We start from the raw sequence: 18,830 nt of genomic DNA, 5'->3' as shown, positions 1-18,830 counted from the left end.
AGGAGGGGTGTTAATGTTGCAGTTTAAAAACTGTAGTGTAAAGCACCCTTCTGGCAAGACAGTGATGGAGTGAATGATGGTGAAAGTTTTTCTTTTTTGGGCCACCCTGCCTTGGTGGGAATCGGCCAGTGTGATAATAAATAAAATAAAATAATTATTATTATCATTATTATTATTATTATTATTATTATTAGCAGTAGCAGAAATGTTTGATTCTTTGCTGTGTTCAAGAGTAAACACATGATGTCACCTTCCAATACCTGTCCGAATAGCCATTCTAATATGCAGTCATGGATGGGTTTACATTATTTATACTGTAGTTTAATAGCAAATAATGAACAAACAAAACACTCACCACACAGTGGTGGGAGGGCTGGCTGCCAGTTGTGGGGGGTCGGAGGGAGGGTAGTAGGGACTTGCAGTGGTATTTAATAACATACATGTTGTTAAGGCATAACGCATGTGTATTTACGTAGTACAATTTATGACGTTTTCATGTATTTTATGATTGTTCATGGTTCAACAAGTTAAGTAAGCAGTATTGTATTATATTTCCCTACAATATATTGGGGCACCAAACATTCACGGTTTTTCAATATTCGCGAGGCTCTTGATCCCCTAACCCTCGTGAATGTTGAGGGAGACCTGTATACGCATCAGCGATTTCGCCCACTTTGATCCCTATTTTCGGCCAATTCCATTGTTCCAGTCAACCAAACTCATAGCTATTTCACTAGAACTCCATATGTTCTATTAACTGAGTACAAGAAACTGCCCATTTACAGATTTCAGCTACCCTATAAAGTGGTCAGATTGACAATTTGGCCAATTTCACACAAATTTCAAAAGATGCCAATTTCAAAATATGGTCCAGAATAAACAGTGCAGATATTTCTGGTACTAAAATAACATTTTCTCTGTTCATTAGTCACATCTCCAGGCCCCTCGTTTATTACTCATGCTTTTCATTTTGAATTTTTATTACTGCAGACTACTGCATTATTGTAATAATTGTATAAATAATGTCAACCCATTCGTGACTGCGTATTAGACTGTCCAGTTGGACACGTATTGGATGGTGAAGTCATTTGTTTACTCTTGAACATTGGTGAAAATCGAACATTTCTGCTACTTTGAGCTCACTTTCAAGGTACTTTTCATCATGAAACCAATCAAAATCATCTCTCTTTCTGAAATATATCTTCCATTCTATCAGATAAAACCAAGAAAATGAGAATACAACCATAAATACCATACGAAAATACACCTCAAAGTCGGCGTTTTAAACCAAAAACACGGTTGGAGTTTTTTTTTTTTCTCATGCACTGCGTGCTGTAAGATTTTTTTTGTACTGTGGATACTAACCACACAGACCCATTCTCTCACATGTAGATCTACCAGCTTTCTGCCACTAGATCTGAAGCCACTAGAATTTTGGCGTAATACTACGGCACCAACACTGGCTTGTAAGCCATAGTACTACAGCACTGACAGTGAAAGGGTTAAACTAAAATTTAAAAGACAAATGCAAGGTTCTGATGATTTTTTTTTTTTTGTAATGAATTGATTAAAAGTCACTATATATGTTCTGAGATTTGTGTTAGTCAGTTTCATACATCAGAATTTGTGAACATTTGTGTTTATTTCCCAGAAAAATGTAGAGAAAGTCGCTAAAAATCACTTCTTGAGACTACCACAAATTATTATCTTCAGGTTGAGGGATTTAATACTGACAGTTGATGGGTAAAACATTTTATTCTTGGAATGATAACATTTACAGGTAAAAATATTTTACCTTGGCTACTGATTAAACTCTAGGTCTTTCAGACATTGCATGAATTGTAATTAAGACTTGGGAATAATGAAGAATACGGTAATGTATGTGGAATTATTCACAACTCACATAAGCATTGATGTAGATATGGACAATTGAGAGGAGTTGCCATTGTAATGGTTAGTAATGACTTAATTAATATTACATAGTATGTACATGTATTTTTTATTAATCTCAGGAGCTGTGTTATACAGTATGTGTTTGATGAAAACACAACTTCCCAAATCTAAAAGAACATCAGTGATGTTGCTTTAGATTTGGATTCTCTGTCCATAATGGCAGGCTACAGAATGAAGGGTATGTGTATACACCTTACCTCAAACAACATGGGGCTCAGTGGAGCTTAGTATGAAATTCAAAACTTGGTACCTCACACTATCTGTGGAGTTTACAGTTCAAAGTTATAACAGTTATTCTTATAACATTAGAATTGCAAGGACTTATAATAATAAATGTAATTAGATATAGTTAAAACATTAGAATTATAGGGACTTACAATAATCTTTCTCTTTCAACACACTGGCCGTATCCCTGTATACCGGAAACCTTGCATGTTTATGAGACGAAAAATGGACACCAGCAATACTACCATCATGTAAAACAATTACAGGCTTTTGTTTTACACTCACTTGGCAGAACGGTAGTACGTACCTCCCTGGTTTCCCGTAGGAAACCAGATTAAAATGCTTTCTTTATAGGCTGCTTATTTTGAAGCTAACTAAAAGGGTCTAGTTATCTCTCTTTAGTAAATGACCAAAACACAAGGGTTCTTTGTATATATAACTTGTTATTTAATATTTTTCATTAGAAACTATCCAGTGTAATTACTGTATTTTCCTAGGGTTCCAGGATCTGGCTGGGCTCTTGATCAAGCCAAGAATAACCTACTTCACAGTTATTTTCTGGTTGGGGTTACTGAGGAAATTGCAGATTTTGTAGCCATGCTCGAATACTCACTGCCACGATTTTTCAGAGGTGCTTACGACCTCTATCTCTCAGGTAAGTATCTGGGAATATAAATGTATGTAAAACATTTTGAATTACATGGGATATATTTATAATAAGGTGATATGAAGGGAGATAAGGGTAAAATATGGCAAATTTTTAAGATGGCATAATTTATGTATATCGTATTTTTAAGTGAAAAAAGCTAAATGGGTAGCAAAATTTTCAGAAATGGGATTAGGTCATGTGTACCTGAAAACATTAGAACTAAAGAAGGAGTAGCAGTAATGTTGAAAGAGAATACAGGTCTCCCTCAACATTCACGAGGGTTAGGGGATCAAGAGCCTCGCGAATGTTGAAAAACCATGAATGTTTGGTGCCCCAATATATTGTAGGGAAATATATTACAATACTGCTTCCTTAACTTGTTGAACCATGAATAATCATAAAATACATGAAAACGTCGTAAATTGTACTAAATATATACATGTTATGCTTTAATAACGTATGTTATTTAATAACATGTATGTTAATAACATGTATGTTATTAAATACTACAGACTCCACCACTGCCTCCACCACTGCCTCCACCACTGCGAGTCCCTACTATCCTCCCTCCGACCCCCGCAACTGGCAGCCAGCCCTCCCACCACTCAGTGTGGTGAGTGTTTTGCTTGTTCATTATTTGCTATTAAACTACAGTATAAATAATGTAAACCCATTCATGACTGCATATTGGAGTGGCTATTAGGAAAGGTATTAGACGGTGACATCATGTGTTTACTCTTGAACACTGCAAAGAATCGAACATTTCTGCTATTGCTAATAATAACAATAGTAATAATAATAATGATAATAACAATAGTAATAATAATAATAATAATAATAATAAATACGATATAATTGAAGAAGGAAATTGTACAAAAATACGAGGGAGTGGTTGACACATCGTCAGTGTGACTTTGTTTATGCTGGAGTGAACATTAGTCTCCCTGCTCTTCCAAGCATTTCACAATAATTCAGCAATTATTATTTATAACATATATGTTATAAATAATAATAGTACATGTTGTTATTAATAACATGTATTATTATTAACATGTATGTATTTAATAACATATATGCTATAAATAATAATAGTACAGTACATATTATTAATAACATGTATTATTATTAACATGTATGTTATTAAATACCATTGCCTCAATCACTGCCTCTACCACTCCAGTCACACTCAATCTACAAGCACCAAACACAATGAATTATTGTGAAATGTTTGGAAGAGCAGGGAGACTAATGTTCACTCCAGCATAAACAAAGTCACACTGACGATGTGTCAACCACTCCCTCATATTTTTGTACAATTTCCTTTTTCAATTATATTATATTTATTATTATTATTATTATTATTACTATTACTATTGTTATTATTAGCTGTAGCAGAAATGTTTAATTCTTTGCAGTGTTCAAGAGTAAACACATGATGTCACCGTCTAATACCTTTCCTAATAGCCATTCCAATATGCAGTCATGAATGGGTTTACATTATTTATACTGTAGTTTAATAGCAAATAATGAACAAACAAAACACTCACCACACCGAGTGGTGGGAGGGCTGGCTGCCAGTTGCGGGGGTCGGAGGGAGGGTAGTAGGGACTCACAGGTGGCGGGAAACTTAAATATGATTTGGCGGCTGGGAATTTGGCGGTTGGGAATTCGCGAATGTGTGAAGCCCGTGAAAGTTGAAAACGTGAATGTTGAGGGAGACCTGTATAAATGTATAAATTCAAAGATTATGAGATTAAAATAAGGGTGAGATGTAAAAAGTGGGTTATACTAAGTGTTTATGTACCTCAGGAAGCAGCTCAGATGAAAATTTACACACACACATAAGCTATTAAATCTCTGCACCAAATTCACCTTAAACCAGCAAATATTAGAGCCTGCAAGACTAGAAAATATACTGGACTTCATCTTCACTAACAACGATGCTCTGATACTTAATATAACCGTATCAAAGACAATACACTCAGACCACAACATAATAGAGGTACAGACGTGTATGCACAGGGCTCCTAACCAGCAAAATGTGATCAGTCATGAAGGTGTCTTCACAAAATTCAATTTCAGTAACAAACATACAATGGGAACAAGTCAACCATGTTCTAAATGAAACAAGCTGGTAAGATATCCTAAACAACATAGATCTGAACCTAAGATATCCTAAACAACATAGATCTGAACCTTTGCCTAGAAAAAATAAACTGGTTCTTGAGATCTGCTCAAGGCACATCCCATTAAGAAAAAGAAAGATGTTCCCTATACAGATGAAGGCGAAGAGTCACAGAGTTGCTGAGAGGGGCCAATACAGTGGAATCTCTACTTACGAGTTTAGTCTGTTCTGTGACCTTGCTCGCATCTCGATTTGCTTGTTTGTTGAGTCAATTTTCCTCATTTAAATTAATTGAAATGGAATTAATCCGTTGCAGTGGAATTCCAGGCATGACAAAATAGTTCGGTATTTCTCTAATATCAACTCTACAGCTTATTTATCTACCAAAATTCGTCTAATGTGACATAATATAAATAACATAGAAACCTGATATAAACTCTAGAATGAATAAAATGTCATTATGTGTCAGGTGGAGGCGGCCATAACTGCTCCTGCATTGTTGTGGTATTCACTGCCATCTAGTGACGGCCTGTCAAAGCCGTCTATTATTATAATTGTAGTACATTATTATTTTTTTTTTTTTTTTTTTTTTTTTTTCAACAAGTCGGCCGTCTCCCACCGAGGCAGGGTGACCCAAAAAAGAAAGAAAATCCCCAAAAAGAAAATACTTTCATCATCATTCAACACTTTCACCACACTCGCACATTATCACTGTTTTTGCAGAGGTGCTCAGAATACAACAGTCTAGAAGCATAAACATATAAAGATACACAACATATCCCTCCAAACTGCCAATATCCCAAACCCCTCCTTTAAAGTGCAGGCATTGTACTTCCCATTTCCAGGACTCAAGTCCGACTATATGAAAATAACCGGTTTCCCTGAATCCCTTCACTAAATATTACCCTGCTCACACTCCAACAGATCGTCAGGTCCCAAGTACCATTCGTCTCCATTCACTCCTATCTAACACGCTCACGCACGCTTGCTGGAAGTCCAAGCCCCTTACCCACAAAACCTCCTTTACCCCCTCTCTCCAACCCTTTCGAGGACGACCCCTACCCCGCCTTCCTTCCCCTATAGATTTATATGCTTTCCATGTCATTCTACTGTGATCCATTCTCTCTAAATGACCAAACCACCTCAACAACCCCTCTTCTGCCCTCTGACTAATACTTTTATTAACTCCACACCTTCTCCTAATTTCCACACTCCGAATTTTCTGCATAATATTTACACCACACATTGCCCTTAAACAGGACATCTCCGCTGCCTCCAACCGTCTCCTCGCTGCTGCATTTACCACCCAAGCTTCACACCCATATAAGAGTGTTGGTACTACTATACTTTCATACATTCCCTTCTTTGCCTCCATAGATAACGTTTTTTGACTCCACATATACCTCAACGCACCACTCACCTTTTTTCCCTCATCAATTCTATGATTAACCTCATCCTTCATAAATCCATCCGCCGACACGTCAACTCCCAAGTATCTGAAAACATTCACTTCTTCCATACTCCTCCTCCCCAATTTGATATCCAATTTTTCTTTATCTAAATCATTTGACACCCTCATCACCTTACTCTTTTCTATGTTCACTTTCAACTTTCTACCTTTACACACATTCCCAAACTCATCCACTAACCTTTGCAATTTTTCTTTAGAATCTCCCATAAGCACAGTATCATCAGCAAAAAGTAACTGTGTCAATTCCCATTTTGAATTTGATTCCCCATAATTTAATCCCACCCCTCTCCCAAACACCCTAGCAATTACTTCCTTTACAACCCCATCTATAAATATATTAAACAACCATGGTGACATTACACATCCCTGTCTAAGACCTACTTTTACCGGGAAGTAGTCTCCCTCTCTTCTACACACCCTAACCTGAGCCTCACTATCCTCATAAAAACTCTTTACAGCATTTAATAACTTACCACCTATTCCATATACTTGCAACATCTGCCACATTGCTCCTCTATCCACTCTATCATATGCCTTTTCTAAATCCATAAATGCAATAAAAACTTCCCTATCTTTATCTAAATACTGTTCACATATATGCTTCAATGTAAACACCTGATCTACACATCCCCTACCCACTCTAAAACCTCCTTGCTCATCCGCAATCCTACATTCTGTCTTACCTCTAATTCTTTCAATTATAACCCTACCGTACACTTTTCCTGGTATACTCAGTAAGCTTATTCCTCTATAATTTTTACAGTCTCTTTTGTCCCCTTTCCCTTTATATAAAGGGACTATACATGCTCTCTGCCAATCCCTAGGTACCTTCCCCTCTTTCATACATTTATTAAACAAAAGTACCAACCACTCCAACACTATATCCCCCCCTGCTTTTAACATTTCTGTCATGATCCCATCAGTTCCAGCTGCTTTACCCCCTTTCATTTTACGTAATGCCTCACGTACCTCCCCCACACTTACATTCTGCTCTTCTTCACTCCTAAAAGATGGTATACCTATTATTATGTGTATTAGTTTTATTATTATTATTATTATTATTATTATTATTATTATTAATTAGTACGTACATATTCTTATAATAATACAGTGGACCCTCGACCAACGATATTAATCCGTTCCAGAGAGCTTGTCCTTAGCCGAATTTATCATTAGCCGAATTAATTTTACCCATAAGAAGTAATGGAAATCCAATTAATCCATTCCAGACAGCCAAAATTATTAAAAAAAAAAATTCATGAAATATACATTTCCCTACAAAGAAAACAATGAGACATGCACAATAGCTACATAAATAAATGCTAAAATGACACTTACCTTTATTGAAGAGTATTGATGAGTGATGAGACACTTTTTCTTGAACACACTGGGATTTTCAGAGTGATACATGAGTAAAGGCTTCACTTTGCAATCCCCACTAGCATTACAACACAACATGAGAGTTAGCATGTCTTTTATAGGCTTGTGTCCTGGGAGGGCCTTTTCCTCCTGAGTAATGTAGGTCCTGTTTGGCATTTTCTTCCAGAACAGGCTTGTTTCATTACAATGGAACACTTGTTGGGGTTAGAATTTTTCAGTTTCGCCACGCCTTATCACACTGTGTATGCTACTACGATTCTTAAATCTCTCAAACCAACCTTTGCTGGCCTTAAATTCACCAATATGAGCACTAGTTCCAGGCATTTTTTCCTGTTCACCTGGGTGTTAGTTGACTGGTGTGGGTCACATCCTGGGGAACAAGATTAAAGACCCAAGTGGAAATAAGTTAGTCCTCGATGACGCACTCACTCTCTTGGGTTATCCTGGATGGCTAACCCTCTGGGGTTAATTGTTCCTCAGTAATTGCTTCTCGTTAAGCCACACCTACAACACACACTTCACATCTTCGAGTAGTACACCTGACGGTGGTGCAGCAGCAGCTGATGGTGGTGCAGCAATAGCAGCAGCTGACAGTGGTACAGCAGCAGCTGACTGTGGTATAGCAGCAGCTGACGGTGGTATAGCAGCAGCTGATGGTGGTACAGCAGCAGCTGACGGTGGTACAGCAGCAGCTGATGGTGGTACATTAGCAGCCGACAGTGGTGCAGCAACAGCAGCAGCTGGCCATGGCACAGCAGCAGCTGACAGTGGTACAGCAGCAGCTGACGGTGGTGCAGCAACAGCTGACCATGGTACGATAGTATTTTGATAGTATTTCTCACCCTTTTTACCACAGGGTTGGCACTAGAAGCTTTCTTTGGGCCCATGGTGGCTTATTTAGCAGTTACAAGCACTAAAAATAATGGAATAATACAAAACATATCGCATGTATGCATGAAACTCTCCGCCATGGCTTGTAAACATTGGCACACTAGCTGAAGACAGGGCAGCTGAAGTGCTCAGGCTGGACGGCGGAAGACGGACGCATTCGGGACGAATGTCCTTACCTGAGTGTTTCATCGTTGTTGAGCCAATATTTTTATGTAGAAACGCATCGTTAGGTGATTTTATCGTTAGATGATGCCAGTGTTTGTTGAGGGTCCACTGTACTCATGCTTGCCATTTGGAATTTTTATTCACACAAAAGATAGAAGATTTACTGTTATGCACACTACTGCATTATTGTAATAATTGTATAAATAATGTCAACCCATTCGTGATTGCGTATTGGAATGGTCAGTCAGGCAGGTATGGGATGGTGACATCATTTGTTTACTCTTGAACATCACCAAAGAATCGAACATTTCTGCTACTTTGAGCTCAATTTCAAGGTAGTTTTCATTGTGAAACCAATCAAAATCATATCTATATCTTTAATATATCTTCCATTCTATCAAATGAGACCAAAAAAGTGAGAATACAACCAAAAAAACCATATGAGAATATACTAAGGGGCGGCTAATGGCTGAGAAGCGAACTCTGTTATTTATTGTCCGATTTCTTTCAATTTTGGTGTACTTTAAGAAGCATCTCTCCATCATACATTGCCCAAGTTTCAATAAGATAGTCCAACAAAGAACTGAGATCCAGTTCCCTAGATCAAGAGCAAGAGCCCCTCACCAGCGTCAAGGAACCTCCCTTGAGGCCCACTCGCATCTTGAAATTTTACTCGCATCTGGAAGCATAAAATCGACCTACCAACTGCTCATATCTTGAAAAACTTGCACGTTGGGGCACTCGTAAGTACAGGCTCCACTGTATATCTGATATACGAAGGGAGGCATTGGTTAATGAAATTGCAATATCGAACTTAAACTGAAGGAATCTTACAGGAGACAAGAATCACAGGAAGAACTAAAAGCCAAAAGGAAATTGAAATAACCCAAAATACTTCTTTTATGCCAAATCTAAGGGAAAAGCAACATCCAGCATTGGGCCCTTGCTTAGGCAAGATGGGACACACACAGATGACTGTCAAGAAATGAGTGAGATACGAAGGTCCCAATACGACTCAGTGTTCAACAAGCCACTGCCCAGACTAAAGGCCAATAATCCAAATGATTTCTTTGTGAACGATACCCAAAATTTGGTCATCTCAAAAATCTTGGATATTACCTAACACCGCAAGACTTTGAAAAGGCAATAAATGACATGCCCATGCACTCTGCCCCAGGCCCAGACTCGTGGAACTCCGTGTTCATCAAGAACAGCAAGAAGCCCCTGTTGCGTGCCTTCACCATTCTATGGAGAGGGAGCATAGAGACAGTGGTCATCCCACACTCACTAAAAACAACAGACATAGCCCCACTCTACAAAGGTGGCAGTAAACCAGTTGCAAAGAAATACAGACCAGTAGCACTAACATCCCATATCATAAAAATCTTTGAAAGGGTTCTAAGAAGTAAGATCGCCAACCACCTAGATACCCATCAGTTACACAACCCAAGGCAACACAGGTTTAGAGCAGGTCGCTCCTGCCTGTCCCAACTACTGGATCACTATGACAAGGTCCTGGATGCTGTAAAGGATAAACAGAATACGGATGTAGTATACACAGACTTTGCAAAAGCTTTCGACAAGTGTGACCATGGTGTAATAGCACACAAAATGCGTGATGATGAAAAGTTGGTAGATGGATCTACAACTTCCGGACAAGTAGAACACAAAGAGTAATAGTAAACAGAGTAAAGTCTGAGGCAGCTACTGTGAAAAGCTCTGTTCCACAGGGCACAGTACTCTCTCCCATTCTATTCCTCATCCTCATATCTGACAGACAGAGAGATGTAAGCCGTAGCCCTGTGTCTGCCTTTGCTGATGACACCTGGATTGCCATGACAGTGACTTCCATTGAAGACACTGCAAGACTCCAAGCGGACATAAACCAAATCTTCAAATGGGCCACTCGGAACAATTTGAAGTTCAATGAGGAGAAATTTCAACTACTCAGATATGGAGAACTTGAGGAAATTAAACCTGTATCAGGGTATATGACAAATTCTAACCATACAATAGAGTGAAAAAGTAATACGAAGGACTTGGGAGTGATAATGTCAGAGGATCTCGCCTTCAAAGACCACAACAATGTATCTACCGCATCTGCTAGAAAAATAATAGGATGAATTATGAGAACCTTCAAAACTATGGATGCCAAGCCCATGATTCTCTTCAAATCGCTTGTTCTCTCTAGGCTGGAATACTGCTGTACACTAACTGCTCCCTTCAAGGCAGGGGAAATTGCTGACCTGGAGATTGTACAAAGAACTTTCACTGCACACATAAGTATGATAAGGCATCTAAATTACTGGGAACGGTTGAAGGCCCTTGATCTGTATTCTGTATTCCCTAAAGTCAGTGCCTGACCAACCGGGCTATGGTTTGTACATCAGTTTGCATGTGGCCAGCAGCAACAGCTTGGTTGATCAGACCCTGATCCACCACGAGGCCTGGTCTCAGACCGAGCTGCTGGGGCGTTGATCCCCAGAACCCTCTCCAGGTAAATGACTCATTTAGGGAAACCAATTAGTATCTGGATTTGAGTTCTGGAGGTGAGAAGTAGTGTCTGCACTCTGAGGGCTGAGTGGGAACACTGTAGATCAGGGGTCATTTGAATGGGATGTCTGTGTGTTTCTGGCAAGACAGCTGTTGAATGAATGATGGTAAATTTATTTCCATTTTTTTATGGGAAAATGGACCATGTGTTAAAAAAATGAGATGTGTATTTGTTGTAGGTTTCTCACCTTTCTTTATAGGTTCCAAGTCTCATCTAAGAAAAACTGTTAAGAAAATCCAACCTTCTGAAGAAACTATAGCAAAACTTCAAAATACTAAGGTAAGATAGATTATGGTATTGCATTTTACACAGTAAAATATTTTTTCTTTTCATAAGAACATAACATAAGAAAGAAGGAACACTGCAACAGGCCTACTGACCCATGCAGAGCAGGTCCATGTCCCCCCCCTGGATTAGACCAATGACCCACCCCCTGGATTATCCCAATGACCCACCCAGTCTGGTCATCCCCACTCAAGGATGGAGCACTGTACCAGACCCAGCAGCACAAGCTAGTCAGGTCCAACTCACACCCGCTCATGTATTTATCTAACCTATTTTTAAAACTACACAATGTTTTAGCCTCAATAACTGTACTCGGGAGCTTGTTCCACTCATCCACAACTCTATTACCAAACCAGTGCTTTCCTATATAATTCCTGAATCTGAATTTTTCCAACTTGAAGCCGTTGCTGCGAGTCCTGTCTTGGCTGGAAATTTTCAGCACACTATTTACATTCCCTTCATTTATTCCTGTTTTCCATTTATACACCTCGATCATATCTCCCCTAATTCTATGCCTTTCGAAAGAGTGCAGATTCAGGGCCTTCAGTCTATCCTCATAGGGAAGATTTCTGATACATGGGATCATCTTCGTCATCCTCCTTTGTACGTTTTCCAGAGCATTTATGTCCATTCTGTAATACGGTGACCAGAACTGAGCAGCATAGCCTAAATGAGGCCTAACCAAGGATATATGGAGTTGAAGAACAACCTGAGGACTTCTATTATTTATACTTCTAGATATGAAGCCAAGAATTCTGTTAGCTTTATTGCAAACACTAATGCACTGTTGTCTTGGTTTTAGGTTACTGCTAACCAGAACTCCTAAATCCTTTTTGCAATCGGTAGTATTAAGATCTACATTATTTAGTTTATATGTGGCATGGTTATTTTCCTGTCCAACATTTAGAACTTTGCATTTGTCAATATTATGATTGTATTGATCTGTTATCTGTGAAAAAAAATTCTTATAGATACATGGCAACATTTAATCTCCCACATGTGCTTCCTTAACCTGCCTACCATGACCATTTGGAGAAAATAATTTCTTGTACAAGAGGAATGTGTCAGTGTATATTGATACCAATACATTTATATGGGTGTGAAGCATAGGTTTTAACAGTTGCAGTGAGGAGGAGGAGGAGGTTGTATGAAGTGGAGGTGCTGTGTCTGAGGGCAATGTGTGGTGTGAATATTATGCAGAGAATTTATAGCTTGTAGATTAAAAGGTGCAGGTTACTAAAAGTATTATCCAGAGGGCTGAGGAGGGGTTATGGAGGTCGTTTGGACATTTAACCCTTAAATGGTCCAAACATATATATACGTTTTTTCAGCATCTGAAAGTATGTAAAAAAATGTAGATCTTTTTTGTTTTACATTTGAAAATGTGTAAAAAAAACTTTTATCTACATTTTTTTTTGTTATATTTGAAAATATGTAAAAAAAAAAGTAGATCTACTTTTGTAGCACTACGAATTTGAGCGTCGATCTGTTTGGACCGTTTAAGGGTTAAAGAGGATGGAGTAAAATAGGATGACTTGGGTGTATAATTCTGTTGTGGAGGGAAGGCAGGGTAGGGGTCATCCTAGCAGTTGTTGGAGGGAGAGAGTTCAGGAGGTTTTGTTTGCAAGGGGCTTGGACATCCAACAGGCATGTGTTAGCTTGTTAGAAGAAGTGAGTGGATGCATGTGGCTTTTATGACTTGATGTACTGTTGGAGTGTGAAAAAGGTACTATGAGTGGACTCGCAGAAATCAGTTGGCCGAACTTGAGTTTTCAAAGTGGAAGGTACAGTGCCTGCTCTGGAGGAGGGGTGGGGACAGTACAGTTTGGAGAGGCATCAGAACTGTAATGTCAGCGATTCTCTGGGAAGACGGTGATGGAATGAATAATGGTGAAAATGCTTTTTCTTCTTTTTTGGATCACCCTACTTCAGTGGGAGATGGCTGATGTGTTAAAAAAGTAAATCAGCAATTCATCAGTATTCACTCACTAAGATGGTCTGTAAGGTAAGATCTTCAATTGTGTTTATGTACTTTCACTTCCTCTTTGTTTTTTTTTTTTTTTAACAAGTCGGCCGTCTCCCACCGAGGCAGGGTGACCCAAAAAGAAAGAAAATCCCCAAAAAGAAAATACTTTCATCATCATTCAACACTTTCACCTCACACATAATCACTGTTTTTGCAGAAGTGCTCAGAATACAACATTTTATAATCATATACGTACGTACAAAGATACACAACATATCCCTCCAAATTGCCAATATTCCAAACTTCTTGTTTTATAATAAATAATGATGTGTACTGTGATTTCAGGTTTGGAGGTTGGAAAATGAATTTTACAACTTCGCATTAGATCATTTCCATTTTTTACGGAAGAAGACACTAATAGAGACTGAAGGTACTGGACGTTTGATGGACAGAGGACAGAAGTTTGCGTATGAGAAAATTAAACCCAGAAAAAGCTAGGGTACATTATAAGGTAAAATTTTACTAATGAAGCATTTAAGGTAATTGTTTTCAGTCTTTTTCTTTGTAATCAACCAATAATTACATGCAATACACTGAAGTGCCTATATCATTATTTAATAACAGTTCAGACCTTTATTTTTTCATTAGCTACAGTGTGAGAAGCAAGTTCTTGTGTATAGTACTGTATAGTACTTTACAGCAGTCTTGCACTTAATATTGAGACAGTACAATGATGATATGCATGTTGTCTCAATATTAATTTTGTCTTTCCTCTTTCTTGAGCTAAGCTATTCTCAGGATTTTGATATTGTCTCAATAATATTTTTTGTCTTTCCTCTTTCTTGAGCAAAGTTTTTCTCAGAGTTTTATTATAATATTTTGACAAGTATTATTTTTGTATGTTTTCTATTGAGTATAATATATTTTGGAGGTGCAGTAAAGATTTATTTTCTTCATATACTGCTTACTATTTTTCAGGCATGATTCCATATATAACCTTTATTTCCACATTCAGTTGCACCAAGTGCAAACATATATGTAAATAAAATAGCACTGTAATAATTTCTGTTTATTTATTAAATGTTTTAAAGTTGTTGAAGAATTGCTGATTGTCTCTTTGATAGGATATCAGTATATATGCATTATATATATTGTTTGACTTCTTTGTATCCACAGATAAGAATGTAAAACTGGTATGATAGTATTATGTAGGATTTTGCACAGTTTCTGCACAGTTGAGAATTATAGTATTATATAGTATTTTGCACAGTTTGTATAGTTGGGTAATACTGGGACATTTTTATATATTGCACATGAGTTATTAGTAAAATATTTGTGATGGTGTGCTTCAATGCTATGTATCTTTAAGAAGGTCAGTTTGTGAGCAAGAAGTTATCCAATGCAAATTTTATATTATCTGTTTTATATTCCAAATATTCTTGGAAAGAATTTCCCAGTTCCTTTGCTATGCATATAATACCTTTAAGTGTTTATGCTTATATCATGGTCTATAACAGAAGTCACCAGCCTGCAATCCTTGGGCTACATGCAGACCTTTAACAGATTTTGCATGACTCAAAATGTTTCAGATTTAACTGATCTGTAGACTGCACTACAAGGTTAATTTTGAATCAGGATTTATATCCAAAGATCAGGATTGTCAGTAATTAAGTTTGTATTTATATTTATTAGAATACTGACTATATTAAAATTGTGATTAGTTTTCACTCTGCATCACTTTGTTTTTGAAGTATGAGACCTTTAGAAATTATTATGACCCAGTTGAACAAAAGAAGGTTGGTGACCCCTAACCTGTAATATTTGACTAATTGGATTTATACACATATCAGATTAAAGTGGTAAAAGGTTTACTGTTTTCCCAAATTTCTTGTAAACACAAGCTGATATTTAGTGAAGCTACTCCATTAATGATGCCAATAACTAATAAAGAATACAGTACATCCAGTCACCTGAGGAAGGAAAGGAGGGAGGCAACATTAGTGCAGCAAAAGTACCTAATTAATCTAATTTCATACTGTATTAATGTACCCTTCCAGTAATGCATTACTGATTAAAGTATGAACTTACACGGGTCCTCACAGATAGCTTTTAAATACTACAGTACCTTATTCTTTACGAAAAGTGTATGAAAGATATACAAGTATTCCCAACAGCGTGCATGTTTTAATACACCAGCCCTCTCATTCACTTGTTCACACACTGTTGCCCTAAGAAGTAGGTTTTTCAACACTTGAGTCATCTCCACAGCTCTATTTTTATGGTAAGCAGAAAGAAAAAGTTTTGGAGTGAGATTAACAAGTTAAGAAAGCCTAGAGAACAAATGGATTTGTCAGTTAAAAATAGGAGAGGAGAGTTATTAAATGGAGGGTTAGAGGTATTGGGAAGATGGAGGGAATATTTTGAGGAACTGTTAACCCTTTCAGGGTCCGTCCCGTAGATCTACGGCTTTACGGTGAGTGTCCAAATTGTAGATCTACGCCAAAATTCTAGTGCCGTCAAATTTAGCGCAAAAGCGCTCATAGGCCTACATGTGAGAGAATGGGTCTGCGCCATGGGTGTGCGCTGTAAACAAAAAATCTAGGCACCTGCATAGCATTGTGGGAACGCCGGCTCAGTCACCCTTGTTCACCATGCCTCGTCGCAAGTCAGCTCTCACTCCCCGGAAAATTGGGACTCTCCTCTTCCTGTCTGATAGTTCTGACACTGATGGAAGTGGAAATGAAGACGAATTCTACGGCTTTGATAAGTTAGTGACCGAAAATAATGACCAGGATATCGATAATGGTGCAGAAAACCCCGACGATCCTCGACCTTCTACCTCTGGTGTGGGCACTCGTGACTCACGGTCGGGTGTTCCTAAACGTAAGAGAAAACTAATATTTTCGCGTGGCCAGGCCTCTGACTTCAGTAATGACGATGATTCTGACGTGGATTGTGATTTTATTGCGCTCGACGATCATTCGAGTAGTGATAGTGAGGAATCATATTCACCAGTGAAGCGTCGGTATGTTCGCCGCCGCATGCGCTCGGGTAGTGTACCCTATGCTGTGCCCAGACGGGTACACGGAGTACATCCCGGAGTACATCCCGTGGCCCTACACCCATTTTAGGTAGTGATAGTGAGGATGATGTGGCTACACTTGGCATGGACGGGCCACAGGCATCAGTGGATGGTGTAGTGGTGCTAGTGGTGGTAGTGGCACCGCCATGCGTGACTCACCGTGCCACGCGGGGACCCACGCTGCTGACTCGTCAGTTCAAGGACAAAGCGGAGCGTCAGCCACCAGCCCGCCACAACCACAACCAACCGTACAACCAGCCTATGATGTCCAGTATCCACCACAAAACTGTATGTGGGATTGGCAGCAAAATCCCAATTTTGTTCCCAAGCCTCACCACTTTGATGACTCTCAAAGTGGAATTCTACCTACCTGTCCCCTTGGAACCACGGCCAATGAACTGGAATTCTTTGAATTATTCTTTGACCAGCCATTGATGGAAATTATTGCCAGGGAAAGTAATAAGTATTTTCAGTACACCATGGCAAATACGATCTTATCACCACAGTCAAGACTACACAAGTGGAAAGAGACGACTGTTGCAGAAATGTATTTGCTTTTTGCAACAATAATGCTTATGCCTCACGTCTATAAGCATAATATAAAAGCATACTGGTCCACAGATCGGCTAATTTCTACCCCATCCTTCAGTGAAATAATACCAGTGAATAGGTTTATCTTACTGTTACGTATGTTGCACTTCTCTGACAAAACCAGTCCTGACAGAAGTGACAGGTTATACAAGATTAGAAATGTTTTCATGTATCTCAAACAAAAGTTCAGGATATACTTTTATCCATTCAAGAATCTTGTAATTGACGAGTCTTTGATTTTGTTCAAAGGTAGACTGTCATTCAAGCAGTATATACCGAGCAAGAGGAACCGCTTTGGTATAAAATTGTTTGTACTCTGTGATTGTGACAGTGGCCTGGTGTTGGATATTGTTGTATACACGGGTAGTAAAACATTGAAAGATACCAAGATGTTATTGGGTATCTCAGGTGACGTAGTGAGAAACATGATGGCACCTTATCTTGGTAAGGGCCATACATTATATACCGATAACTGGTACACAAGCCCATTACTCAGTGATTTCATGCGAGTGAACAAGACAGATGTGTGTGGCACAGTGCGTTCTAATCGTAAACATATGCCCAGGCTCAATGCAGGTGTTTGTGGTGATGACGTGCAGGTGTTTACTGCCAATGACATCATGGCATTACGGTGGCATGACAAACGAGATGTCACATTGTTGACAACCATTCACCGTAATGAAATGCAAGACAGTGGCAAAGTTGATCGAGTGACTAATGAATGTATTCGAAAACCAGTGTCAGTGATTGATTATACACAAAACATGCTCTTGGTTGACAAGTGTGACATGCAGATTGGTTTTGTTGACTGTGTTCGTAAGAGTTACAAGTGGTACATGAAACTTTTCTTCCATCTCATGGACATTTCAATGCTGAATGCATATAATATGTACCAAATAAAGACTGGTAACAGACCACCGTATGGTGAATTTTGTTTGTCTGTTGTCAGACAACTCATAATGAAGTACCAGGTAACAACACCTGCAATACAACATGGTCCTCGAATTCATCACGATATACCCAAGCGTTTGAGGAGAGAAGGTGATCATTTCATAATACAGCTTCCTTCAACTCAAAAGAAATTTGCTCAGAAGAGATGCATTGTCTGTGCACAAACAAAACGACGGCAACAAAGACGCAAAGACACTCGGTTTATGTGTGAGGAATGTAAGGTGCCTCTGTGCATGGTGCCTTGTTTCAAGGAGTTCCACAAGCTCCAGCAGTTCTAAAACCATGTCCAGTGATTGTAAATATGTAAATATATGATAGAACATTAGTATTATACAATATTTGTGCATGTTTATTGTAATAAACAACAGTGGTAAACAATAATATGATAATAACTTTAGTGCGGTTATTGTGTTCAATACAGTGAGTTTATATATATCAATTATATACAGTATTGGTCTCTCAGGCCCCAAATGTTAGTAGGAATAGAAAAAAATTGGAAAAGAAAAGAAAAAACAACTAAAACAACAAAATAATACAATACG

The 18,830-nt window shown here is 38.4% G+C and overlaps 2 protein-coding genes across 4 annotated transcripts in view; one reads left to right on the top strand and one right to left on the bottom strand.

Moving 5' to 3' along the window:
* The window catches only part of LOC128690233 (heparan sulfate 2-O-sulfotransferase 1), a 40,678-nt gene extending 25,277 nt beyond the window's left edge, over positions 1–15,401 (top strand). Inside the window, exons 7-9 of the mRNA XM_053778804.2 lie at positions 2,676–2,833; positions 11,613–11,692; positions 14,010–15,401. Of these exons, the coding sequence (XP_053634779.1) occupies positions 2,676–2,833; positions 11,613–11,692; positions 14,010–14,162 (391 nt within the window). The 3' untranslated portion in view covers positions 14,163–15,401. The remainder of the gene's footprint in view (positions 1–2,675; positions 2,834–11,612; positions 11,693–14,009) is intronic.
* LOC128690100 (uncharacterized) overlaps positions 1–18,830 on the bottom strand; it is a 78,292-nt gene that overhangs the window by 13,344 nt on the left and 46,118 nt on the right. The window contains exon 11 of one of the 3 annotated variants that reach the window (XR_011392690.1): positions 2,423–2,841. The exons of 1 other annotated variant lie outside the window; for it this stretch is intronic. The gene's annotated coding sequence lies outside the window, so the exon portion shown is untranslated. Of the gene's footprint in view, positions 1–2,422; positions 2,842–13,540; positions 13,560–18,830 lie in introns of those variants that run through there. One more of the 3 variants, XR_011392692.1, reaches the window with a different exon arrangement.

This window comes from Cherax quadricarinatus, chromosome 32 (genome assembly GCF_038502225.1).
Source record: "Cherax quadricarinatus isolate ZL_2023a chromosome 32, ASM3850222v1, whole genome shotgun sequence".
Taxonomy (NCBI): Eukaryota; Metazoa; Arthropoda; class Malacostraca; order Decapoda; family Parastacidae; genus Cherax; species Cherax quadricarinatus.
This window is presented reverse-complemented; position numbering and strand designations above follow the sequence as displayed.